General features: G+C 38.0%; 3 protein-coding genes and 1 pseudogene across 4 annotated transcripts; 2 read left to right on the forward strand and 2 right to left on the reverse strand.

Moving 5' to 3' along the window:
* The first annotated feature begins 294 nt into the window (after nucleotides 1-294).
* LOC100262283 (uncharacterized) lies at nucleotides 295-3,251 on the forward strand. Its single transcript, XM_002274717.5, has 2 exons — nucleotides 295-683; nucleotides 1,684-3,251. Exon 2 carries the CDS (start codon nucleotides 1,706-1,708, stop codon nucleotides 3,017-3,019), a length of 1,314 nt encoding a protein of 437 aa, XP_002274753.1. The 5' UTR covers nucleotides 295-683; nucleotides 1,684-1,705; the 3' UTR covers nucleotides 3,020-3,251.
* Nucleotides 3,252-3,694: 443 nt separating this feature from the next.
* Nucleotides 3,695-5,801, forward strand: LOC100264032 (cytochrome P450 89A2-like; annotated as a pseudogene).
* Nucleotides 5,802-15,232: 9,431 nt separating this feature from the next.
* LOC100246876 (protein TORNADO 1) lies at nucleotides 15,233-20,132 on the reverse strand. Its single transcript, XM_002276375.4, has 3 exons — nucleotides 18,352-20,132; nucleotides 17,015-18,255; nucleotides 15,233-16,756 (listed from the first exon to the last, which is right to left on the reverse strand). Exons 1-3 carry the CDS (start codon nucleotides 19,853-19,855, stop codon nucleotides 15,341-15,343), a joined length of 4,161 nt encoding a protein of 1,386 aa, XP_002276411.1. The 5' UTR covers nucleotides 19,856-20,132; the 3' UTR covers nucleotides 15,233-15,340.
* Nucleotides 20,133-22,425: 2,293 nt separating this feature from the next.
* Nucleotides 22,426-27,377, reverse strand: LOC100267443 (heterogeneous nuclear ribonucleoprotein 1). Of its 2 annotated transcripts, XM_002274553.5 has the most exons (5): nucleotides 27,012-27,377; nucleotides 26,771-26,894; nucleotides 26,224-26,450; nucleotides 24,749-25,949; nucleotides 22,426-23,006 (listed from the first exon to the last, which is right to left on the reverse strand). In XM_002274553.5, exons 3-5 carry the CDS (start codon nucleotides 26,443-26,445, stop codon nucleotides 22,993-22,995), a joined length of 1,437 nt encoding a protein of 478 aa, XP_002274589.1. In that variant the 5' UTR covers nucleotides 26,446-26,450; nucleotides 26,771-26,894; nucleotides 27,012-27,377; the 3' UTR covers nucleotides 22,426-22,992. The 2 variants fall into 2 exon arrangements, with proteins under 2 accessions (XP_002274589.1, XP_059591152.1); XM_059735169.1 differs by lacking the exon at nucleotides 22,426-23,006 and having other exon boundaries at nucleotides 24,316-25,949; nucleotides 27,012-27,339.
* Nucleotides 27,378-27,525: the final 148 nt, after the last annotated feature.

Genomic DNA, 27,525 nt, shown 5'->3' on the forward strand with positions numbered 1-27,525 from the left:
TTTATTTAACTCTTAATTAAAAAATATGAATTTATCTAAATTATATTCTTAAAATGTCTTGTTTTAATATATTTTTTTAAAATCTTTATAAAAATGTAAAATTTAAATGATACTTTCACATTTATTTAGAGTGTCTACAAATTTAGATTATATTTAAACTTAGGGATAAAAAATAAAAATAAAAATAAGCCACCTACTATTGACAAATCTGGCTAGGCTTTATGATTTTTTTATTTGAAAAAAAAAAAACCATGTATGTGCAGTATATATTATATTAGAGAAATGGAAAGGGGGTTTGACAAATAAGCGTAAATTAAGGACAAAAATCCAAGAAGAAGGGCAGTGTGTGCAGAGCGGCTCCAGTTAGAGTGCCCCACCTGCGTTGTCCACTGATATGCCATCTCATTGGTCTTCTCACTGACGCATGGGTCGGTGTAGAATGTCTCTGCACAAATAGTATATTAAACAATCCCTTAAATACTCTTATCTCTACGCCTACATCAAACCACTACAAAGCCCTTCCGACAACCTTCCAATCCCTCCAAGAATTTTCAGTACAAAGATTTTCTCTTATTCTTAGCTTTGTTCTTCATCAACGCCTCGATTCACGAACTGGGCCGTTCACAGGTTTTGGATCAGAGCCACTGATTGTTCTGAAATTGGGTTGACTTTGGGGCCAAAAGGTGAGGGAAAAAAAGAATACCCGTCTCGGTTTTTTATCAAATTTGTTATCTTTCTGCTTTAATTTCTCTGTGCGTCCTGTGCTTTTTGAGGGATTGAAGGGAAAATTCAAACGGGTTTGCTTTAGAATTCTGCGAATGGTCTCTGTCACTGTTTTCTCTTTCCCTGTTTCACTTCCTTGGATTCGGTAGTGGTGCTTCTGTGAAGAAAAAGTTGCTTGCTTTATTGGAATCTGTTCATATTTGGCTTAACTGTTTGTAGATTGCTTGCTTTTTTTAAGTTTGGTGTCTGGGTTTGTGAGTGGTTCATCTGAGAGCTCTCATTTCTGAGGTTTTAGGCTTCTGGATTTTGAGAATTTGCCTGTGTTCACTTCAAGCTTGGACTAGGGTTTTGGATTTTTGGTTGGTGCTGGTTTCTGGGTTTTGCCTTCTTTAGGTTTAGTTTCTGGGGTTTGGAGCTGTTCGTGTTTTTGAGGTTGTTGGTTCTGGGTCTTGTACAATTTGTGTGTTTTTCAGCTCATGCTAGGTTTTGGGTTTTGGGGGTTTGGTTGTCGGTATACGGTTTTGCGTGCTTGTTAAGTTTGGGGTCTGGGTTTTGAAGCAGCTCCACTGAAAGGTTCATTGTCCTGGTCCTGTGGTCTCTGGATTTTGAGAATTTAGCCTTGTTTCAGCCAGTCTAGGTTCTAGATTTGTAGGCTAGTTTTAGTTACCTGATTTTTACCTTTAAGAGTCACAAGCAATCAACAACTTAACTTGAGTTTGCGGATCTGGGTGCGGATTTCTATGAGAGTAGGAGCTTCTGACTTCTATGTTAGTGTTTTGAATTGGAGACTGGTTCTTTGGTCTTGGGGTTTTGTGTTCCCAGCATTCTGGCAGCTTACAGTTTGGTTTCAACTCTGAGTTCCTAAGGATTTTCCAGGATAGTTGGGTTTTTAAGTTCTTATTTGGAGCTTTGTTTTGCAGTGATTTGATTTTTCAATCCAATTGTTCTTTGATTTTCCAGGTTGCTTTTACTGATTGATATCATGGATTCCCCACAATCTGTTGTGTCACCATTCAAAAGCTCCCCTGTCTCCATTGAGCCAGAGAAGCAGAAATCCGACCTTTTTGTCCGAAACCCTGGTTGCTTGTCTGGGGGAATCGAAGTTCACAGAAAGGAAAGCGGCATGGTGTGCAACATGGATGCCTTTGTTGGGTCTCTGGAGGTTTACATACATCAGGCGAGGGACATCCACAACATATGCATTTACCACAAGCAAGATGTCTATGCTAAGCTTTGCCTAACCAGTGATCCCGAAAATGCAGTCTCCACCAAAATTATTAATGGTGGAGGGCAGAACCCAGTCTTCAATGATAATCTCCGGCTCAGTGTCCGAACAACGGAATCCTCTCTTAAATGTGAGATATGGATGCTGAGCAGGGTGAAGAATTATCTTGAGGATCAGTTGCTAGGGTTTGCTTTGGTGCCTCTATCAGAAGTACTGCTCAACAATGGGAAGCTAGAGAAAGAGTTCTCTCTCTCCTCGACTGATTTGTTCCATTCCCCAGCTGGGTTTGTCCGGTTGTCTCTCTCCTATAATGGAGCTTCCCCAGAAGTAATGGCAATTCCTGCACTCCCAACAGCCTTGGCCACAAATGAAGCTTCACAGGATACTGAGATATCTGAGTCCATGCCCAGTGATTATGATGCCATTGAGTTCCCAGATCCAAAGATTATGAACGAAAACCAGTTGATGGTTTCAGAGTATTTTGGTATCCCGTGTACAAATTTAGACTCGCGGAGCTCTGAAGGGACTTTGGATAATGATAGTCACCTTAGTTCAGAAAAACTAGGGGTTCAGGTTGTGGAAAGCTTCTCAGAGGGTACTATTGAATCCGTCCAACTTCCAAAGCTTGATTCTCCCCCTAGTAGTGTATCTACTAATGGATCTCCATCTGCTTCTCTTCCTGCAAGCTCTGTGTCCTCTGATGCTTCGGGGACTTCAAAATCCCCAAATGAAGAACATGTTTCACCTCCAAAGGAGAAGAATGCAGATACTGGAGATGGTGAGAGCGATTCCTCAGGTGGTGCTCCATGCAATACATTTGCAAAGCCTGCTGTGACCGTGAACATTGAGCCAGAGCAAAAGATGGTGCAACAGGATATTGTAGACATGTACATGAAAAGCATGCAGCAATTCACCGAGTCTCTGGCAAAGATGAAACTCCCAATGGACATTGAAACTGAACCAACTAATTCAGGAAACTCTAGCTCTGATCAGAAACTACAAGCAGCTAAGAACAACAACAACAACAACAACAACTCCCGAGTGTTCTATGGGAGTAGAGCTTTCTTCTGAGCTTTTGTTTGGCTGGTGGAGTGGAGGACACAGTGGTGACTTTTTAGATTTTTAGAACCACGACTGATAGTAGTAGTAGTATTTAAGTGTAATAATGTAGTAGCAACCAGTGTGTGTGGTGTTCTCTTTTGTATGTTGAGATGTTTTAGCTGACGGGAAATCATGACTTGCATGGGGTACAAGCTATGTTCTGTTTCAACTGTTGTTGGTATATATCAAATTATTCAGCTTAGATCTTTTCTTCTCTTGTTTTCCAACTTCTAGCTTGGATTGATAAGAAAATGAGTGGTGCAACTAGTTTTTGTGTTTTCTCTCTTCATCCTTCTGAATTCAACTTTTAATAATTACCAAAACCCCTTTGATGCTATGATCTGAGGGCTGGGCCCTCATTCACATGGTGATTCATTGCTAACTGCAGAACTAGGCCAGGGTATCGATTATATTGGCTTCTGTATATTTCGCAAAATCCACCACATTTTGCGTATCCATCCCTCCATCCCATGTCTGTTTCCAGACCTTGACCCAATGATGGAACTTTGCAGATCCGCATCTGGGACCAGCCCTCTTCGTGTTTGATTTTTGCTTCTTTTGGAAAGGTGGAGAAGCTCTTGTTTTTTAACATGGAAGGTTGTTTCTGGAGGATATTTACTTAACCCGCCAGGCAACTGGCATAAATCATCACAAACGAGTCTATCAGATAAGCCAACAGGTGGCATGTTAGCTACTTGGTGTGAGGTGCATCAATCCTCACCCACACATCTCCTTATAAGACCCTTGAGCCTGGAATTTTTCATTGGAAAAATGGAGACCTACTTCCTCTTCATCGTCTCCCTTTGCATTTCAGCTCTCCTACTCCCAATTCTCACCTCCAAACCCAAGAAGAAGCTCCTCCCTCCAGGGCCAATTGCCTTCCCCATCATCAGCAAATACCTATGGCATCGTAAATCCTTCCCAGACTGGAGCCTATCCTCCGAAAACTACATGCCAAGCATGGCCCCATCGTCTCCCTTCCTATTGGCAACAGCTTCACCATCTTCGTGGCCAGCGGCTCCCTCGCCCACCAAGCCTTGATCCAAAATGCCACCATATTTGCCGGTCGCCCCATTCCTCACGCTATCCACAAAATTACCAGCAGCAATCAACACGACATCAATTCTGCCCCTTACGGCCGCACCTGGCGCCTCCTCCGTAGAAATCTCACCTCTGAAATCCTGCATCCCTCGCGCCTTAAGTCATATGCCCGTGCCCGCAAGTGGGTCTTGGGAATCCTCATTACTCGGCTTCAGCAGAGCTCCAACACTGGAGATGGCATTGTCCGGGTGCTGAATGACTTCCACTTTGCCATATTGTGCTTACTAGTTCTCATATGTTATGGTGACAAACTTGATGAAAAGATGGTGAAAGAGATTGAAATATCTGAGTAGCGGGTGTTAGCTGGCTTACTTCGTTTCCGTAAGCTCACTTTGTGGCCAGCTCTGGGGAAGATATTGTTTCGTAAGCAGTGGGAGGAATTCTTGCAGCTTCTCAAAAATCAGGAAAATGTTCTGATCTCTCTCATAAGAGCTAGACAGCAGTTGAAGCAGGAAATGCAAAGCAAACAAAACGAAGCCGACGGTGGTAGCGAAAAGGAGTCTGGTGGTTGTGTAACAGCCTATATAGATACTTTGCTGGATCTGGAATTGCCTGAAGAGAAGAGAACGCTTAATGATGGAGAGCTGGTTAGTTTGTGCTCCGAGTTTCTCAATGCTGGGACGCATACCACCTCCCCTACACTGCAATGGATAATGGCAAACCTAGTGAAGTACCCGCATATTCAGACCAAGCTTTATAAAGAGATTAGCAGCGTTATGGGAGAGAGAGAGGATGAGGTGACTGAGGAAGATCTGCAAAAGATGCTCTACTTGAAGGCTGTGATACTGGAAGGCTTGCGGCGTCATCCTCCAGGACACTTTGGAGTGCCTCATGCAGTGACTGAAGATGTAACCCTGGGCGGCTATGATATCCCAAAAACACCACAGTATTTTTCATGGCAGCGGAGATAGCATGCAACCCAGAGGTGTGGGAAGATCCACTGGAGTTCATGCCTGAGAGGTTCTTGAGTGGAGGTGGCAAAGGGGTTGAATTGTTCGATGTAACTGGGACTAAGGAGATCAAAATGATGCCTTTTGGTGCAGGCAGGAGGATCTGCCCTGGATATGGTTTAGGAATTTTTCATTTGGAGTACTTTGTGGCTAATTTGATATGGCATTTTGAATGGACTACTGTGGATGGAGATGAAGTTGATCTATCTGAGAGTCCTCTTTCAGCTCTAATTCCAGTGGTGATGAAGAATCCATTGAAGGCTCACATATCTCCAAGGGTGAAACAAGGTGAGGACACACATTAGATAGAAAGGGATTCCAAGATTGCCCTAACTATTCTGAATAATGAGGCTGGAAACCCCAGTGGTAGTATTTGCATGCTCATTAGAGATGCTAGGATAACTTCAAAGACAATCTGATAATTATCTCCATGGACATTCTTCCAGAGAAGCAAACCAGGTAGCTGATGTAGCATCCAACAAATGTTTATGTGCAGAATGGTCTTATTAATTCATCAAGTTTGGGACTTAATTGATCCTAGAAGTTAAGTATACCGACTAACAATTAAGTAGTGTGATTAAGATTAATTAAGGTGAGCAACTAGATCTGTAGGTTTTAGAATCTAGAAGTGTTGGAAGCAACTACCAAAAGCTGTATTTGAGACAACGAAAATGTCTACTCTTATTGAATGATCAATGCAACATTTATACACAAGGTTGCAACAGAAAACAATAAAAAAACAGCAAAAATAGCAAGAACTAACAGCTATTTCCTATAAAATAGCAACAGCAGCATAACAACTCCATGAAACTCTATTAGCTTCATTGACTAAGTTGTTTTATAGTTGCAGCCTCAATTTCAGCATCTCTTCACACCTCAATAGCCTTCTTAATATATTCTTAAGCTTCCTCAGTTCACAACAACTTTCACACGTCTTCCAACATGTTTGTAGCTACTAAGGGTCTGTTTGATTGCTGTTTTTGAAAACTGTTCTGGAAAACCGTTTTTGAGAACAGTTTTTGGTGTTTTTAGAAAAAAAATTGTGTTTGAGAACTGAATTTTGGAAAACAGTTTTTGTTCTCAAAAAAAAAAAAAAAAAAAACATGTTTGGCTTAGTTAATAAAAAAACATGTTTGAAAAATGTTTTTTTTCTTTTCCAATTAATAAAATATTTTCTTCAAGTAACTTTATATTATAAATTTATAAATATTTTTAAATACACAGTTCATTTAAATTTAAAAAATTATTTAATTTTAAAATTTTTATATAAGTTGATAAATTATTAAAAATAAAATAAAATATGATGTATGTATTTCACATGGGTCTTTTGTCCATCCTACTTTTACAATTATAAATTAAATTTATAAGCAATATTTAATCATTAGAAATTACAACAAACATCACATAACACTAATGAGAACTAGTTAAGTTAACAAATATATATAAATTCTAACAAAACACTAAAGTGTTGACAAATATTTAAAATTAAAAATAAGATAAGTCATGGATTGACATTAATATAATTTGCCCACATCACTTCAGCAATTTGATCTCTACAAGCTGTCATAGTTGCTGCACTCTCATCTAATAAATCAATTGAATGGTTTGTACTACTTGTGCTCTCTTCTTCACCTTCGATTGAAAAGTCTTCTACCTCATATTCTCTAAACAATTGATCATTCCGAGTTAATAGACGAATCCAATTATGAAGGGTACAACATGCAACAACAATTGATGGTTGCCTACTTGGCTTATAACAAGGTATCATCCTTAATATTGGAAATTGGGTCTTCAAAACACCAAAACATCTTTCAATAATATTTCGAAGAGATGAATGTCTATAATTAAAAAGTTCTTTATACCCGATAGGTTGATTACGTCTACTCCGATATTCTTGTAAATGATATCTCTCTCCTTGATATGGTGGCAAAAATCCAAATATACAAGGATAACCAGAATCAACTACATAATATTTTCCTTCACTTGGCTAAGGAAAATTGACTTCTGGTCTAGTCAATGCATCCAAAAGGACACATGCATCGTTTGTTGTTCTTTCCCAACCAGTATAAACAAATGTAAACATCATGTCAAAATCACATGCACACATAACATTTTGTGTTATAACTGTTTTTCTACCTCTAAAACTGGTTTGTCTATCAGTTGGGACCCATGCACTAATATGAGTGCCATCAATTGCACCAATGCAGTCCTACAACAACAAACATTTATTATTATTAAGGAAATAAATTAAATAATGGTCATGAAATTCACATTTATAAATATTTTTTATAAATTCTTACCTTAAACCATGGAAAATATTTAGGATTACCAGCAACATATGAAGACACCTCATTGGTCATATTATTAGGACATATGAGAATTTTGCCAAGTCAACATAATGCACGTCTAACTTCTTTAAAGTGTTGAGCGACAGTCTATGTAGAGTGTTGAAAACGGTCTGCTACAACCCTCATTTTCACATTATGTCCTACGATTAGTAAGAACATAACCACTGCCTCTTCAACTGTGATAAATTGTGTATCCTGTAAGTTTTCATGTCTCTTAAGATGATCACAAAGGTTCATAAATGTTTCTTTATCCATCCGAAATAGTTCATAGCATGTCTGAGGATGACCTTCTATCATATCTCTTACAAACTGTGCACCACTTAACATTGATGTCCTTTGAGGTGTCTTGCATAAAAATATTTCCTCATACTCATTCATAATGTGAGCAATAAAAATTTCATCTAAATCATCACCCTCTTCAGAAGATGAAGTTGACTCATATAGTGAACCACTGCTTGTGCTATTATCATCTATTGGTTACTACACAAAACAAATGAACTCGTAATATAAAATAGCACGAAATGAATATTAAAGTGGTTATAATATAAGTTTCATAACCATAAATAACATCCATACAATGACAAACTAAAGAGCATGGTAAAAGATTCTAACCAAAAGATAAATAGTACATATTACAATGTCATCATAATAGTTATGCATCCAAACATTCACATTTAAAGTCTATCAAGCCATGCCATTTTCCTCTCATCAGGCATATTCATAAATATCTCTCTCCACTCCGGCATTGTGAATTTCTCAACATTTTTTAAATATTTGTCATTATCCAACAATTCAATGGTTTGTAAGGCTGCCATGCACCTTGTTATGCTAAAATCAGTGGTACCTCCACTAGTAGCTTCACTACTAGTTTCACTCTTATATTTGTCCACTCTAGCCAATAATGCCTCAATTCTAACTCGAGATGTTTTTGTTCCAGCCTTTGATGCCTCAACCCAAGCTTTCAAAGCATCTCCCATTTGAGTTAATCTGGATTCTTTCTTACCTCTACGCTCTAATAGAGAATCAGTTACACGCTTTCCAAAACAGGTGGTCACTCCTCCTACCATCTCTGGTTGTGGAGGATCATCAGGGATCTCAATATCTACATCCACATGCACTCCACCATGTTCCAAATTGTCATCCATCTCATCCTCATCATCAGTGTTTGGTGGATCTTGGGTGGAAGAGTAGTGGAGGGCACCGATTGCTGTTGATGGATTAAAGATCAATCCCAGCAAGTTGTAGTTTAGGCATCCCTTTGAGCGGAATCTTTTTGCATTTGGGTGTGCCTAATAGAAGGAAAAAAAACTCACTCTTAGTGTTTACCAAATATTTAAATTAAAAAGTAATTAGTTTAAAAGTTATTTTTACCCGAATGTAATTTTGCCAGGTTTCCTTTAGAGTATGCGCTATGTTAGTTTCAGCATCCCAGCCAAATCCAATATGCTTTAAAAGATCAAAGAACTCACGGTGCATTGCACGTAGTTTATTAAACTTTTGTTTAAGCTGCTTCAAGTTGAAATTGCTTTTCCCTTGACTATTGACCTCAAGTAAGATCCTTCTCCATGTGTTGGTACTAAATGTACCACTATTCATGTTACCTTTATTAACTTCATTAACCATGATGTCAATAAAGATTTTCTCTATATTACCTCTCCATGTTCTTGCATCCTCAACATCTATTATCTCAGTTGTCATCTGTACAATCCCATCACAAATAAGAACTCTATGAGGAGACAACTTTTAAAACCACTAATAGAACTTAACATTATGTTTAAATGAGAATTAAGATTGTTGACGTATAGTGTAGTGTATAAAAATATGAAAGAAAAATAAATAAAAATAAAAATAGATTTGATATTAATTAGATTTCAAAGACTTTTTTTTTAGTTTTTATAAAATTTGAAACAAAAATTGGGGAAAAAATGAAAGAAAAGTAAATAAAAATAATAATAGTTTGATTAATTTTATATTTGATTAATTTTAAAATTAAAATATTTTTTTATATTTTTTTTTAAATAAATCAAACATGATAAAATCATTTTTATTATTATTTTTTATTGATTTAATATTTAATTTTATTAAAAATTATAGTATATTCTATTAAAATGAGATAAAAAGTTTTAAAAAGAATTAATTTAATATTTATAACTAATTTTCACCTAACAAGCTTCTAAATAAAATAAATAAGACATCAAAATAAATGCAAGTAAGGAGATGGTCACATATCTTTCCACTGATTTTCCATCACCCCAAGAAAATATATGAGTAACATCCAATAGCTAATCAGTGCAGAGTCCGAGTTCAAATCAGACTACCCAAGTGGATGGAACCCCTAGCCTCACATCTCTCTTCCTCTCAAGACTGACCTAGCCCTTAGAATATGCCGATGGATATTCCCCTTTGACCGTTTGATTTCAATAATTTTGATTTCAATAATGTTAAAAAATTAATTTTTTAACGTTTGATTTATTACAAAAAACATACCATTAAAATTAATTAAAATTTATATATTTTAAATTATATAATCATATGAAAAAATTAAAATAAGTTTGAAGTAGTATATAGAAAATAATTTAATAATTTTTTATTTTATTTTATTTTTTTATTTTTTACTTTTTACTTTATTATAATTTTTTAATTATTTTTGCTTTCATGAGATCGGAAGGTGGGAAGAAGGGAATAAGCAAAGAGTGGAGGTCCATGATCATCAGCTGGATTTAACCAGGCTTTGGAGTTCGGATGAGAGAGAGGAAGAGCAGATCTAGAGAGAGAAAGAGTTCTTAGTGATTCAACATCTCATCTTCTTCCGATTCTCTTCCTTTTTTCCATTTTTCTTGAGGTGTTTTACCCATCAAGCCTGGATTTTCCCATTTGATTTCCATGTCTTTAAGCAAGGTTTTTGTTTTTTTTTTTTAACAGAACAACTCAAGAAAAATCAAAACGGGAAAAAATCAGGAATTTTTTTTTTTCTATTTTCATTCTCGTTCCTCACTTTTCTCAGCATCCAAACAGGAAAATATAAATGGGAAAAAAAAAAACTAACAATAAGTGATAAAAAAAAAAGCTCAGATCTCATTCGAATAACATAACTGATATCTCTTTACCCAGATCTAACATTTTTCTCAACAAATATTACCAAAAAAAAACCTATTTTACTAGATATATCAAAAATAACTTCAACATATGCGGAAATTACCTTCGTTTCTTACTACTAGAGATGTCGCGACTGTGCTGGAGAAGAGGCGACGTGACTGTGCTGGAGAAGAGATGAGAACTGGAAGAAAAAAAACACGGAGAACATATGGGTTTTTTGTTGTTTAATTTTGTTATGTAAACAATAAAAAAAAAGGGGAAAACAACATTTTGTTGTTCTCTATACAGTGCCATTTTGAGAACACGGGGAACAACAAAAACAAAAACGACTCTCCCAACCAAACAAGTTTTTGGTGTTTTTTGTTTTCAAGAACAAAAAACAGTTCTTGAAAACATTAAACAAACAGGCCCTAAGACATTTTTCTCAACACTCCTCTTTGACTTGGGAGCTACAAACTCCAAGTTTTTTTCTGATAAATTCAAACCTAGCTCTTTGTAGAGCTTTTGTTATAATATCAACATTTTGTACTTCTGTTTTACAATGTACCAAAGTTACTTTTCCATCATGTTGTATTTCCCTTAAGAAATAGAACTTGATTTTAAAGTGCTTTGTCTTGCCATGGAATACTAGATTACTTGAAATTGAAATTGGAGCTTGATTGTCAACAAAGACTTGTGTGCTCCCAATTTGCTCCATGTTTAAGTCTATTAGCAGCTTTCTTATCCAAAGTGCCTGATTTGCAACAGCAACAGCAGCAATGTACTCTGCTTCAGTTGTGAATTGTGCCACGATATCCTATTTTTTAGAGTACAAAGAGAAAAAACCTGAACCGAAACTAAAGCAATAATTTGATCTGCTTCTCATATCATCAACGCAGCCAACCCAATCACTACTAGAAAATCCATGAAAATGAAAATTCTGCACCTCCTTGAACTTAATGTCGAAGTCAATAGTGCCTTTTATATATCTCACAATAAGTTTTGTTGCCTACAAGTGAATTTCACTAGCACAATGCATGTATCTTAAGAGTAGACTTACAACATGTACTATATCAGCCTTGTTGCAATCAAATACATCAAGCGTCCAATCATGCTTCTATATAACTCTTCATTTACTTTTTCAGCACCATCTTCTTTGCAAAACTTTTCTTTTTGATTCATAGGTGTGGATGTGGGCTTGCATTCCTCCATCTTGAACTTTTTTAGAATTTCCTTTGCATACTTCTGTTGACAGATGAATATCTCATGCTGATTCTGATGACTTCCATTCCTATGAAATAAGACATGTCTCCAAGATCTATCATCTCAAATACCTCCATTTCAACTTTGAATTTATCCATTAAACATTGATTGTTTCCTGTTACAAGAAAATCATCAACGTATAATGAAATAACAAGTATGCCAGTATTAATTTTTCTAATATAAAGTGTGGATTCACTCTGACTTTTTTTAAACCCCAAACCAAGCAGATGTGCATTAATCCTGTTGTACCAAGCTCTAGGGCTTGCTTCAAGCCATACAAGGCTTTCTTTAGTTGATAAACCTTGTCTTCTTTGCCTTTTATTGCAAATCCTTCAAGTTTCTCCGCAAAGATTTCCTCCTCAAGGTAGCCATTTAGAAAAGCTTATTTTACATCTAGCTGATAGATTTTCCAACCATTTTGAGCAGCCGAAGCTAGCAGCATCCTTATTGTATCCAACCTAGCTATAGGTGCAAAGGTTTCTGAAAAATCCACACCGAACATTTGAGCATAACCTTTGACAACCAGCCTAGCTTTATGTTTGTTTACAAAACCATCAAAATTGAGTTTGATTCTATAAACCCACTTGACACCAATGGCCTTTTTATGTGTTGGTTTGTCAACTAGCTTTCAAGTGTTGTTTTTCTCTATCATGTTGAGTTCCTCTTGCATTGCAACCCTCCATTTTTTATCCTCAACAACTTACTAAACCCTTCAAGCTCAAACACAACCACATTACACCTTTGATAAATATCATAAAGTGATTTGGTGCCTCTTATAGGAATGTCGTCAATATTTTCATCAAGGAACTCAAAATTCTATTTTTTTTAGCATCCCAACTCCATTTATCATCCTCCATGAATTTGACATCTCTGCTAACAATGACTTTCTCAGCATGAGGCATATAGACTCTATAAGTCTTTGATTGGCTATTGTATCCTATGAAGATCCTAGCTTCTGCCTTTTTATCCAACTTGTCCCGTTTCACCTGAGGCACATAACAAAAACAAAGGCAACCAAATGTTTTTAAGTTTAACAACAAAGGTTTATATCCAAACCAAGCCTCAAAAGGAGTCTTTTTTTGCAAAGCTTTGGTTGGGAGTCTATTCAGTAGAAACACTGCAATGTTTGCAACTTCAACCCAGAACTTTTTTGGTAGCCCTTTTTTATGCAAAAGGCATCTTGTCATCTCCATTATAGTCCTATTCTTCCTCTCCACCACTCCATTATGTTGTGGTGTGTAAGGTGCAGTCAGTTGGTGCTCTATGCCTGCTTCTTCACATAAATTGTTGAATCTTTCAAAAGTATATTCAATGTCATTATCTGTCCTTATAACCTGCATGACGGCACCACTTTGGCTTTCTACTAGGGTCTTGTACTTCCAAAATACATCAGCAACCTCAGATTTAAAATTTAGGAAAAAATCCAACAATATCTAGTATAATCATCTATAAAGGCAATGTAGTACTTACTGCCCTTCAAAGATGGTGTTCTCTGAGGTCCTCTAACATCAGTGTGTACAATTTGCAGCTTGTGTGATGATCTCCATGTAGATTTCTGTGGAAAAGGAAGTCTGGATTGTTTTCCACACTGACATGCTATGCAAGTAGGAAGATTTTGCTTCATTCAGGTAGACTTACTGCAAGTTGATTCTTCTTCACGTAGAGCACTCCATTATGATGAAAGTGCCCCAATCTCTTATGCCATAAAGTTGTGACATTATTTTCTTGAAAAACAGCAGTCTGCTCTTCCTCAAGCAGATTCAAGGCAAAGCTTTTGCCTCTCATCTTGATCTTGAACACATATTTTCCATTTGCATCCTTGATCATATAGAACTTGTCCTCAAATAGCACCTTGAAACCTTTCTCAAGTAGCTGCCCAACACTCAAGAGATTTTGATCAATATTAGGAACAAATAAAACATCAAGGATAAGTTTCAAACCTGAGAGACTTTCAATGGCAATAGTCCATTTGCCCCTTGCTGAGATGTATTCCCCATTTCCAATTCTTACTTTGGAAACGGTTGTTTTGTCGAGTTCCCTGAAAAGTCCTTGATCATAAGTCATGTGGTTTGTGCAACCACTGTTTATGAGCTAACTTTCAAACATGTTTTTGCTGGCAAAACAGGTGGCAACAAACAGTTATTCTTTGTGATATTGATCAGTAGCTACAACCTTGATCTCTTCTTGTTGTTGTGTTTTGCATACCTTCTCCATATGGCTTAATTGACTACAATTGTTGCACTTGACATCTGGCTTTCACCAGCACTTTTGTGGAGGATGATTTTTATTTTTATTTTTGCAATGAGGGAAAGGTGGATGGGCTCATTTTTTATTCTTTTTGTTATAGCTTGACTTGTTGTTCTTCTTGTTTTTCTTTCTGTCTTTGTTGGAATCATTGTTTTATGATTTGGCTTGGAAGGCTCCCTTAACAGATCCTTCTTGTCTCATCATTCTCCTTTGTTCCAAGGCCTGCAAAGCATTAACAATTTCTGCCAAAGATATACTTGACAGATCTTAGAGAATGTCTTATTTCCTGGGAATGGAAGTGCATCAGAATCATCACGAGATATTCATCTGTCAGTAGAAGTATGCAAAGGAAATTCTAAAAAAGTTCAAGATGGAGGAATGCAAGCCCACATCCACACCTATGAATCAAAAGGAAAAGTTTTGCAAAGAAGATGGTGTTGAAAAAGTAAATGAAGAGTTATACAAAAGCATGATTGGATGCTTGATGTACTTGATTGCAACAAGGCCAGATATTGTACATGTTATAAGTCTACTCTCTAGATACATGCATTGTGCTAGTGAAATTCACTTGCAGGCAACAAAACGTATTGTGAGATATATAAAAGGCACTATTGACTTTGACATCAAGTTCAAGCAGGTGCAAAATTTTTATTTTCATGGATTTTTTTATAGTGATTGGGTTGGCTGCGTTGATGATATGAGAAGCACATCAGGTTATTGCTTTAGTTTCGGTTCAAGTTTTTTTCTCTTGGTGCTCTAAAAAACAAGATATCGTGGCACAATCCACAGCTGAAGCAGAGTACATTGCTGCTGCTGCTGCTGCAAATCAAGCACTTTGGATAAGAAACTAGAAGTGCTGGAAGCAACTACCAAAAGTTGTATTTGAGACAACGAAAATGTCTACTCTTATTGAATGATCAATGCAACATTTATACACAAGTTTGCAACAGAAAACAATAGAAAAGCGGCAAAAATAGCTGGAACTAACAGCTATTTCCTATAAAATAGCAACAGCATCGTAACAGCTCCATGAAACTCTATCATTGACTAAGTTGTTTTATGGTTGCAGCCTCGATTTCAGCATCTCTTCACACCTCAGCAACCTTCTTAACAGATTCTTAAGCTTCCTCAGTTCACAATAACTTTCACACGTCTTCCAGCATGTTTGTAGCTACTAAGGCATTTTGCTCAACAAGATCTATGGACGAGAGAAAGATTTCTCCAATTTATTAAGAAATGGCTGATACAGGTTCACAGGACATTCACCAATTTTCATATTTTTATCCTAGAGTTTATGCAAATGTATTTCAAATGGGAACCTCAATTATTTCATGTGATCTTGTGTTCATATGCCTTCGACATATCCATGCAATTTGTCCGTTATCTCTGTATCTCACTCTCCATAGTCCGAACTTCTCTGCAATTTCTCTTCCAGTTGAGCACCTCCTGTCCCTTAAGAAGTCCACAACCCATTGCTGTGCTGCTCTTAGATCTTGGTGAAAGTCCCTTGTACTTTCTCCACCCAAGGACCTGGCCCTGTTTCTGCTGCTGCTACCAGCTACACGTGAAACAGCTGCAGCCCCAACAGCCCCAGCTGCAACAGCCCCTGCTGCCCCATACATGAGTGAAGGTTCAACAAGATGAGCAACTTCTCTGCTCAAATCTGGGATCATCTCTCCCATACCAGCTGCTAAATGGGCTCCAATCTTGAGAGCAAATGTCAGCAGTTTCATGAACTTCTTCATGTATGGAGCCAGGCTCTTCACAGTCATGTTGTCAATGTGCATCATTTCACACCCCATCTGATCTTCAACGACATGCATTTCCCGCCTGAATTCGCATAACATGTGCAGCCTAAGTGCAGTCATTCCAGAAATCATGTTGGTGACCAATCTCCTTGAGTAGTTTTCTGTTCTAACAAAGTAGAACATGTTAGGCACTTTCCTTTCCTCGAGTTGGACGTTGTAGTTCACCAGGTAGTTCACTTTGCGGTGGAGCTCAATTAGGAGTCTATGTTCATAGTACCTCAGCCCTTGGATCTCTTGCTTCAAATCTCTGATTTCCTGTTCAATGATCTTCAGTCTCTGCAAAACTGCTTCCACCCCCTTAGCAATACCACCAAATGTTGGTTCAACTTTGTCTTGTTCTTCCATGGCAGATGCAGGATTATCTAGTCCATCTGTGTTGGCCTCTGGTGAGACTTGCAGTTCCACTGCAAGGTTGTACAGGTCATGATACCTCCGGTGAAGCACTTCCCGAAAATCATCATCTGATAGGAGGTCTCGAGCAAAATCAAACCCGGCTCTCAGAATAGGTCTGCCAGAGTCTGAAACTGAAGCCCAAGTGTGCTGATAATCATACATACCCTCTGCAGGAACCGAAAGTAGTGCTTGTTTCAATACTTGTAGAGGAACAAATTGGGTTTTTCGGTATCTTGGGGGCATTAGATTTCTGACACATTCCGGCCTGATAATACTTTCATGCAGCGTAACGCCATGGCAGAGGCTTTGGATTGCTGGGATTATGAGCTGTTGGAAGAGTCTTAAGGTTTCTGTGAGGTTCTTGGTGGAACACGCAAGGATATCAATGTAGTGACCCAACTGCCCTCCAAGTTCGATTCTGACATAGATACCATTAATATTTATCAAGATGAGGTACTTCTCAAGACTGTAGGTTGCTCCATGTTGGTGCTTCAACCCCATGACTCTGTTGTGGAGATGCACCTGAGCTTGTGTACAACCTAATTTTGGTTAGAAATTCTAACTGATAATAGTAATAATAATAATGATGATAACAATATCAAGAACCTAAACCAATAAAAGAAGAAAATCAAACACTCCATATTAGTTGGAAGTCATTGAAGAAGTCTATATTTCAATCATAGACATCTATGTTGTCAGTTGTTATGAATGATGAGTAAAATCAGCTGTGTCTGAGGAAGACTTTTAAGGGAAAACGAAGAAAAGGAAAAAAATTCTTGCCTGTAAACGGGGAAAGAAGCCTGGCGTGAGGAACATGTGGCTTGAATCATCACACTCAAGATGTCTCCCTGAATAAACGCAATCGGGTGCAATCAACTGCCATCTCTGTGGCCTTCCCCTGCCTTCTTCTAGGATTGAGGGGATCAGTAGCAGTGAATTGGGGTCTGATGGATCTTGTTCATAACAAAGTTCCAGTTTCAGCATCATCCTTACAAGGTCACTGGCCTCCAAGTTCTCAAAAACCTTTGATCCCATTCCAGGAATCTGACTTTGTAGACTTCCTCTAAGAATCTTCTCCAATTCTTTCCTGGTGATGAATCCATTCTCTGTTGTGCTTTGCTTTCTAGCATCTAGTCGTATTAGTTGGCCAAGTACTTCACCGCAGAACCACTCACAATCTAAGATCAGAAACCCCAGCTCATTGAAGTAAATCACCTCGCCTATGTGATGAAGACAATTAGCAATAGCCCTCCTCCTCATCCCTACCTTTTCTTTATTGTCATGTCTTGATCGGATTCTCAAGGATGGAACCTTAACCTGGCATAGCTCATCAAACTCTTTCCACTTCATGGCTGGTTTATTATAGTTCTCTGTTCTCCAGTCTGAGAGAATTTGTATCAGATCATTGCAAAGCTCATAAACCCTGGGGACTCTTTGGAGCACGGTCTTGCTCGTCTTTCGAAGGTGATGGGTGAGTTTACTCACTGAGGCAGATGATCTAGCATCGACCGTGAACACGGTTGGATAGAAGTCAACAAAACCTTGAAACTTGTCTCTCAATCTCTGAATTGAATTCACAGTAGCTTGGAAGTCCTGTGATGGTTGATTGATTTTGTCATAGTGTGTGAGGACCACAGTTACATTTGGCAGCATACATTGTTGTGCTGCTCTTCTTGAGTTGGAGACTATGAACCTGAGCCAATACTGAAGGTCCTCCTCTATCTCTGCTGGGGTTTTTGATTCTCTGTTGGTTGGTTTCCTGAACAGACTGGATACAATCAAGAAGAATGATGCACTACCATGCCCCGGGAACATGAGGTCATGAAGGGAATAGAACTCATGCTGACCAGCAAGATTCCATATAGAAATCTTTGTGTCTTCATCTTTGAAGGTTTTTACTTTCATTCCTGCTGTTCTAACAGCTTGCTCAACAGGGTTCACTAGAGTTCTCACTTGATCCATATAGGGAAGCTTCGAAGACGAGAAATTCTGTGAAATGGAATTACAAAGTGTAGTTTTACCTGCACTTGCAGTTTCAAAAACTCAATTAGTCTCAATCTTGATTTCTGAGATTTAAATGGGATAGCTGAAGGAACTTTAGAAGTTCACAAACTTACCTGCATATTCTTGGCCACAAAAGAAGACTCTGCAGCTCTTGGGCACTGTTAGTGGCATGTCCTTGAGCAGGTCAATTTCAGGCTCTGTCCTCCCATTCTGGCCTAACTTTTGGTAAATTCCATCTGTCTGACCTGAATTCTGAAGTGGTGTTCTTGTGAGATCAATGTCCTCAATCCAAGGATTTACCTGCAAGGTTTCCATTATTGTCTGCAGCACCAGCTCTCCTCCGACCCCTTTGCATCCCTGCAAGGACAAGTGTCTCAAAGTGGCATTCCTTTCCAAGCTCCTGAAGATTTTGACGATATCTTCCTGTCTCAAGCTCTCATCATCCTGTATCCCCAACCGCGTCACGCTTTGGTTGGTTGTTAGCATCTGTAAGATGGCTGCAAGCCCATCCCTTCCTATCTTTGTTCTTCCGCCTCCAAAAGTTACCGACTTCAGAGTCACGTTTGCTTGATATTGCAGAGCTGAGAACCGGCTCAAAGGGCAGAGCAAATGCTCTACTCCTATCCCAGTAAACCAGTTTCCATCTAGGTACAAGCTTTCCAAACTCTGGTTCTTGAAAAGCCCAGCTGCAACATATACAACTCCCTTGTCCTTTAGGCAAGTTTTTGATAGGGTCACTTCTTTGAGGCTCTGGTTTTGTTCCAAAACCAACCGGAACTCCTTAGCCCACCGGGATCTTAACCGGACTCCAGTCAGATCAAGTGATTTCACTGTTGAGTTCCACCCCAGAGCACAAGCAACTCTGCAAGCACCTGAAATGTCAAGCCTATAAATTCGAAGCGTGCTGTTCTCGGGTACAAACTCAACAACCTTGGAACTCTTTTCTCCTTTTTCTCCACTCCAGATATGAACTTCCATCGCTCTGTTCCTTGCTAAAACTGCAGAAATTAGGGGAGTTGCTGTGATTGAGTTGGAGTCAAAGATTGTCAACAGCTTCAGAGTGGAGTTTACTTCAATCATCTTTGAGAGCTCCTCTGCCCCCTTTGAGCCAATTGAGTCTTCCCATATCTGCAACTCTTCCAAGCTATCATTCACCTTAAGTGCAGAAGCAAGTAACCCAGCTCCAGCAGCCCCAATAGCTGATTCAGAGAACATGATTTCCTTGATGACTCCATTTCTCTTCAGAATTTCAGATAACTCCCATAAACACTCCACATTGAGCCTGTTTCTCCTAAACATAAGCTGCTTGATGTTCAAGTTATTCTCCAGCACCATTCCAAGATTGCGAAGTTGCTGCGCTTCCCATTCAACATGATGAAACTCCAAGTTTCTCAATGATTCTTGGGAGTCCTTGGCAGTTGCTAACACTGTCAGGAGTTGTGAAAAGTACAAAATGCTGTCCTTAGAAATGTTTACATTCATGGAGTTCTCTGTTTCTTGGTAGCAGCCTGAAGTTGGCTGAGAAAGGTAGAAGGAAATGCTATGGAGGCTGATGTTTCCTGATTTGATCACTTGCAGAACCCATTGAAGATCTCTGAAATTCTGGCTTGCAGCCATATGTTGTATATAGAGGCAACTCCCACCAGGCTAAACAAGCTAGTATGCTACACAAAAACAATCAAACACCATGATCTTTTGACAGTTCATGAACATAGAAAGAGTTTAGGAAGATGGGGTTAGACAATTTTAACCGATGTTCAATTAGCACAGGATCCACCAGAGTGTCCTGAATTCAAAAAGCTGTCCATGACCAAAAACAACTGCACACAACTTCATTCACATTGATTCCTTTCCATGTTATATTCTCAACTTCTTCCTAAAGGCATTCTGTCGAATAACCTTTCTTCCAAGTGATGGAAACCTTTATATAATATTTTCTGCAGAAAAGAAAAAAAATGCTTTTGATTTGTCATATTTACAGCACCAAGGGGGACTATTGATGGAGGGGCATGTGGAAGAAGCTTGGATGAAGTGAAAAACCCAAAGGGGTGATGTTTTTCTTTGTTCAACTTTTTGGGGTATTAGAAATTTGAGTCATTTTTCTTAGCTTTGTCTTTCTTTTCACATCAGAAAAGAATGAAGAATCCAATAAAGCAGAGGAAGGAAAAGGGAGATGAGTGTTGGACAGATTAATCCTTCTTTAAGGGATGCTAATAATGCGGTGCTGTCCTACTAATGTTGACTTGAAAGTAAGGCCACGTTTCATCATCAGTGAAAGTTGGAATAATCCCATCTAATTCCCATCATTCAAGGGGTGAAAATGCAAGAAAATCAGGAGATGACTTCATTTTCAGGGAACAACCAAACTAGGCCTTATTGTGAGCTTGGTGAATCATAAGCTAACTTAAAATATAGATAGGGGATGTGTAGTTCTGGCAACAGCTCATCAATAGGACAACTTTTGTGGAGCGTTGAAAGTAGGTGAGGTGGTGGCATTGGGGGGAATATCCAATGAAGGGAAAGGGAAGAAAAAGTACAGTGATTCTCTGCTTCACAGTTGGGGCAACATGGATTTGGCATGGACCCGAATCCGATTCCGTGATTAGTTCAACAATTTCCTTTTCCTTTTTCCTTTTTCCTTTTTCCTTTTTTTTTTTTTTTATTTAAGTCATTTTTAATTAATAAAATCATACCCAGATGGAAAGAGTTTCATTTCATCCAATCTTACCAACCATAACAGCAGCATTTCAGGGGAATGCTACAAATTTTCAGATGGGTTCCTCTGAAAAATCAAACATACATTTACATTCAAAAGTTTGAAGAAAATAGCAAGAAAAAGAAAATAAAAAGGAAAATGAATAATCATTTTAAAATTAATAAATTATTTTTATTACTTCGATTTTATTGCATTTTTTAGCTTTTTATATCAAGTTAAATAATTTGAAATGGGTTAAAAACACTTTCTATCAAAGGAATGCTACAAATTTTCGGATGGGTTCCTCTGAAAAATCAAACATAATGTTACCATTCAAAAGTTTGAAGAAAATAGCAAGGAAAAGAAAATAAAAAGAAAAATGAATCATCATTATAAAATTAATAAATTATTTTTATTACTTCAATTTTATTTCATTTTTTAGCTTTTTATATGAAGTTAAATAATTTGAAATGGGTTAAAAACAGTTTCTATCAATCACTAGCGAGACAATTTCCAATTATTGCCAAGTTGCCACTTGAACGTGCCCGGATAACTTACCAATATAGCCAGGTTGTATGACAAAAAACACCCTAAAAATATATATAAAATGGAAAAAATTAGCCAAAACTTCAGAGGAATAAAGAGCCAAGGACATGGACCCAGGCCCATAATTAGTTGAATTTGGTAAAATGGACCCTAGCACAACCCCATCTGACACCCCACCACAAGGCCCTAGCCCATGTAGGCCCAAGCCCAAGCAAGTCTTTTTCTTTGAGCAAAGTGTGCTGCACAAGGCAGTAGGGTCCAGGGCTTTTTCCTGGAGCTGCTTGGCCAAAAACTGGGGGCACCGAAAAGTGAAGAAGTAGTAGGACCTGAAATGAGCCTAGAATTCCCATAAATGTCATATGCATTTCACAATCAGTGAGGTATGGGCAACAGAACAGGGGGCCACATGAATTGTATTCCTTTGAGGGCCACATGCCATTATATTTGTATTGAGCTCCTCAAAATATTAAAAAAAAAAAAAAAAAAAGAACCATGGAAAGTGACATGAAACACCAGGTATAACCTAGATGTTGTGTGGAAAGTTAGGATAAGAGTCAGCATGACCACACAGAATCACAATGAAAAGATGAGAAATTTAAATTTTAATAGCAGAAAGGAGAAAAAAAATCCCACCAAAGATTCAACCAAAAGAACTATGTATCAGTTACTCAGAAAGGGTTTAGGCTAAGCCAGATATCATATAAGGTTGACCCTGACCCTAGATATCCTGGAGTAAGTAGAAAAAGAACATATGGTTGTTGGCACCTAACTAGAAATGTGCTATGTACTAGTTTGTAATGTGAAAGTTGTTCTCAAAGCCAAATTGTTAGGAGAAGAAATAGGGCAAGTTGGGATCAGCAAAAGCATATCAGGAATGAACCAGAAACACCCATTTCATATATAAATGAAGGTTAAACCTGTTGAACAGACAGTTTCCAACAGAAAATGAATCAGAAAATTTAGTAACTTATTTAATAGGGAACCTAGATGGGTATCCCTCTAATGTTTCACACTAGTAAATCAAACAGAACCTCGCTTACAATCTTGGAGAAAAATCAAATCCCAGAAAGGAAAGAAGGAAATATAAGGACAAGAACCAGCAAGTTTGCTGGACAATACAGCAGGGAAAAAAAATTCAAAAATTAAGAACTCTATTTAATGTAGTACCGGTGGCACGCCTCACCAGAGATGCACGATTCAATAATTGGAAACAATCTCTCCAAGTATATCCCGCAATCTGATTTTACACCTCAACCAAATGCCAAGAAACGAACCTAAGTTAAGGAAGAAAATTCAAATCTCAAACCTTACACAAAATCCCTTGTAAACTGCTTTCTCTCTGACTTTGTATACTTCAAATCAAGAACCCTCGTTAGCTCTATATCATCAATTTCCTTTATAAGCTGAAGTATATTAATGAGGGAGATGTATGAAATTCACAGTCCTCTTCACCTGTTTCACCAGATTTTCTTCACCTACAATTACCTTTTTAGATATCCAAATTACGAATCTCCTAGGCAGCAATTCCTGAAACAAGAATTGACCAAAGAAAGTAAACACCAAGACTAGCAAACCATTAGAAAAGATATCTTGCAGTATCCAAATCCAAATGATTATCCAATTAATACAAACTTTATACAACAAAAGCAGTATGAACCCATCTGTTTACCAATTTAAATCAACAAACAAGTGCGGCATGTGTAGGTATGGAAACCCAAAGTCATGGCTATAAGGAGCAAAAATTTTAAAAGACGTGAAACAGGCATCCACTTTTGAAGCGATGGTAGGCCTCTCTGTTGTCTCTTGAGGAGAGGAAGACTAACATGTGGAAAGGACATAACAACCTTTAATTTAACAGAGGAGATGGCCCTAGATAGTCTTTTTACTTAATGGAGCATTTGGCCTTGGATAGAGATGAATGATGGATTAATTTATCCAATCCAAACAGTTTGGATTTAAGGTTTTGTTGTGATAGTTGTTATTGTTGTTAGTTCTTTATGCTTAAGCATGCATTATCAGGAATTCTCATATTGTGAGGAAAAATTTCATAAAAAGTTGTCTCGATTTATGATGGATGAAGAGCAGAAGAGAAGCTTTTAGCTAAAATTATCTCTAAGGTATACCATTTCTAAGATTCTACTGGGAAAATCAAAATGTCGAAAGAAAGCTTAGCCTGCATCAGGAATTTATACAATGCAGGTTGGGATCTAACAAATAGTTAGACATAATTTAAGAAAAACTACTTCATATGCTAGTGGCCCTAAATCTCTTAAGGAAATATAAGTCTTAAGGGATGTTTATATCAGATGAAGTGTTAATTAAAATTTTAAAATAATACCCTTTGCTTAGGCTTTGAGCATCTCATCTGAAAACCAATTAGTGTCTAGTGAAAGGGTAGGCAAAGCCATTTATGGCAATGGACCACCAACATTTGGGTGACCGCATTTTTGCATACCAACAATCCCTCTCCCAACATGACGCTCCTGTGGCTTGAACCCATGACCATTGGCTCCACTACCAATTTTTAGATAAAGCTTCGACCATCTCATTTGAAAACCAATTGGTGTCTAGCGAGGGTAGGCCAAGCCCTTTATGGCATTCAACCACCATCATTTAGGTCACCTATCCCCAGGTTTATGAGTGGCATTGTTGCACCCCAACAAAGACCAAAAAAAATCTCTGGATGTAAATGTTGTAAAGGGGTTCCCTTAAGTTTCTCTTCTTAGGCACCTTGATATTTGTTACCATATGAGGTACATGCATTTGCATTTTGAGCCTCAAGGTATGAGGTATGTCTCAAGAGTGTTTCATAATGCCAGGCACCAGCATCAAAGGATTTTAGCACCAAATATGTGACTTGGTGTAAGCTCATATCATTTAAAAACTACGTTTATCAGCTAAAAGCAACAATATATTCTGCATCCTCTCTTTTAAACTCCTATGACTTGAAGCATCAATAAGTTCAGAATCTGAAGTCACCAGTATCATGATCTAAGGAAAATGACAACATATTCCCTGTTTTTGGATCTAAACTTCAATAACCTTCAGTGAATTAGTCAGACTTCGGATCGATCAAAGATGCCTTGACTACTAACATGTGATCAAATTCTTGAAGTTTCAGGAAAGAAATTTTGCTTCTGCAGTTAATGAAGAACAGTCCAAAATTTGAAGTTTATAATGCATCTCTGTTTTATTGGCTTCCATCAAAAAGCTAAATCAAGTTTAAATCAAAAGAATAACATCTTATGAAAATAAACAAAAGGTGTTACCTCTATTTGATTGTCTATTTGCAACACTATAACTTCCAATGTAATCCTCAGCACTATTAGCAGTAACATCTGAAGCTGCATTGCCCAGTCCATAACTAAACGAGCCAGGACCATCTAGCTCAGATGTGGGAGTTCGCCAAGTTGAATCATTATAAACTGAACCGCTGCGGTACAACTCCTCATAAGACCCTTCATAACCCCCAGTTGATGGGGCGAATGATGATGCTGCGGCTACACCTGTGCTACTGTTTCTTCCATACCCTCCCCCTCCCAACCCATAGCTACTATCTCCACTCCCGTAATTGAGACTTCCACTGGTGAAGCCCAGAGCACTCCCACCACCTTGAGCTGGAATAGGAGAAGAGCCCCAATTTGCCCCACCATTTCCAAATGAGACTCCAAAATTCCCACCTCCAGAGCCCAAGTAAGCACCAGGACTAGCAGGGTTTGTGGCATTGTTAAGGCTCCCATTTCCCCAAACATTCCGAGGTGTTGAGTTTAAAACGGAATCGCTTCTTCCATTACCTGCATTATACCCAATAGGAGTACTGTACCTGTTTGAATTGCCACTATAATAAGGGTTCAATATCCGTCCATATCCAGGATTGTTACTGAAACTAGAATTCCCACTGTAGCTCGGGCTCAACCCCTGTTCCAAATTCATACCCATTCCATAACCTGGAGCACCGAATGGAGGAAACCCACTTCGACCACTAGCAACTGGATTAAATCTACCATCCATCCTGATTCCATAGCTTCCAACTGAACTCATGTTATATCCCTGACCATAATTGTTAAGGAAGTTGTTGTTCCTACCCAAACCATAGTTATATCCAACCAAAGGGCTCCGGCTGGGTCCTGGTGAGTGTTCTTTTGGAACTGCTCGCTTGACTTCAACCATTTTTCCATTAAGTTCATGGAAGGTTTTGTGTAAAACTCTCTCCACTGCTTCCTCAGAATCATAAGTAATGAATCCAAAGCCCCTTGGCCTCTGGGTGTTATGATCATACATCACCACAACATCATTAATTGTACCAAATTGATCGAAGTACTTCTTAAAATCACTCTCCGTAACGGTGGATGCTAAACCTCCAACAAAAATCTTTTTAGTACGTCCTGGACCTGGAGATCCATGAATGCTACCGGTGTTTCTGTTCAGAAGGTGCTGATCATCCCTAGGAACAGCCTTCTTTGCTTCAACCTGGAAATGAAGAACCAAAAATGAAAATCAAATAGTTTCATATGACTTACAGTTTCTCATAACCAGGTGAAAATTTTTAATTGTCCGATTTTTTCCAAACAAGAGGAAAAACATATCATTTAAATCTTGGCCATGGTATAAAAAATGTCAATTCAGAATTATATCCAAAGGGAAACAAAAGCATCTCCGGGAGAAGCTAGCTCTCATCAGAACTGAAATCAGATAGTAAAATCGAATGAATTCCAATTAGATTCATCACAATAAAGCTACTCACAGTTCGACCATCAATCATATGTTTATCCATAACCACCCTTTCAGCAACAGCAGGATCCGCAAAGACGACAAACCCAAAGCCACGAGCACGACCAGTTGTACGATCCCTCATTATCACAGCCTCCACCACTTCTCCATATGTTCTAAAATATTCCTTAAGACGATCTTCATCTGTGTCCCATGAAATCCCACCGATGAAGAGCTTCCCAAGATCTGATTCCATCTTTTCTGCAATCCACCAGTAAATCACCTCATCAATCAATCATATCAACCTCACAAACAAACCACTTTAAAGAAAAAAGGTTGCCCAATTCAAATTCAAACAAAAACACCCCACCACCTCCACAAATAACCATAACAATTTCTTCTAGAATTCATCTCAATTCTATAAATCAATTCAATCCATACAAGCTCCACACATCCTAACCAATTTCGATCACATAAGGTTGGATTTTGGAAACAAAAGAAAAGTGCAACCTTTTGCTAAAAAAACAGTAATCAACAGATCCAAATGCGGATGACAACAATGAAACAAGAAAAAACTGTACCTTATCTAGAAATTTGGTCAGAACCCAGTAGCCTCTTCTCAATCAAATAGGTAGTGGGTATCCTCAAATCCAATTCAGGAATATCGGATCCCTCATCCACCAATCAAAACCCAATCCAGAACCGCTGCCAACACAACAAACAAAATTCACCCAGATCAGGGATTGATGCAGAAATGATAACCATATGTTGGAGATCAACAAAGACGCAGACAATCTGAAACAAACAAGCAAAAAAACTCACCATTTGGGAGGAACCCAGATGAGAAAATGAGAGAAACTAAGATCTAAGAAGAGGCATCACAATAATGAAAAACAGAGGAGGTGCTCCTAAAAGCCTCCCTCTCTCCCCCTCTCTCTCTACCTTTCTCTCTCTTCCTTGGTTATTCCACTGCCCTTAATTAAATCAAAAGAAATGAAAATTTTGTTGCTGAGATGGGTGAGAGATAAATATATATATAAAGAGAGAGATTGGCAATCCTCTGTGTCTGGTCTAAGAATATTTGAAGGACCAAGGGGAGATGACAGGAGACTGATGATTTTCCTTTTCTTTTTTTTAAATAGATTTTTTTGTGTTTGATATTTGTAAGAAGAGAGGGAAATATTGAAACCAATACACTCATGCCCATACATCCACATTCCATCTACACCCTCTCTCCCTTTTTTTTTTTTTCAAATCAAAAATAATTTTCACATTTTTAATATTTTACTTTTTATTTTTATTTTTCTCTCCCCATGATAACTTCCAAACCATTTAT

Source organism: Vitis vinifera, chromosome 19, assembly GCF_030704535.1.
Source record: "Vitis vinifera cultivar Pinot Noir 40024 chromosome 19, ASM3070453v1".
NCBI classification, from domain to species: Eukaryota; Viridiplantae; Streptophyta; class Magnoliopsida; order Vitales; family Vitaceae; genus Vitis; species Vitis vinifera.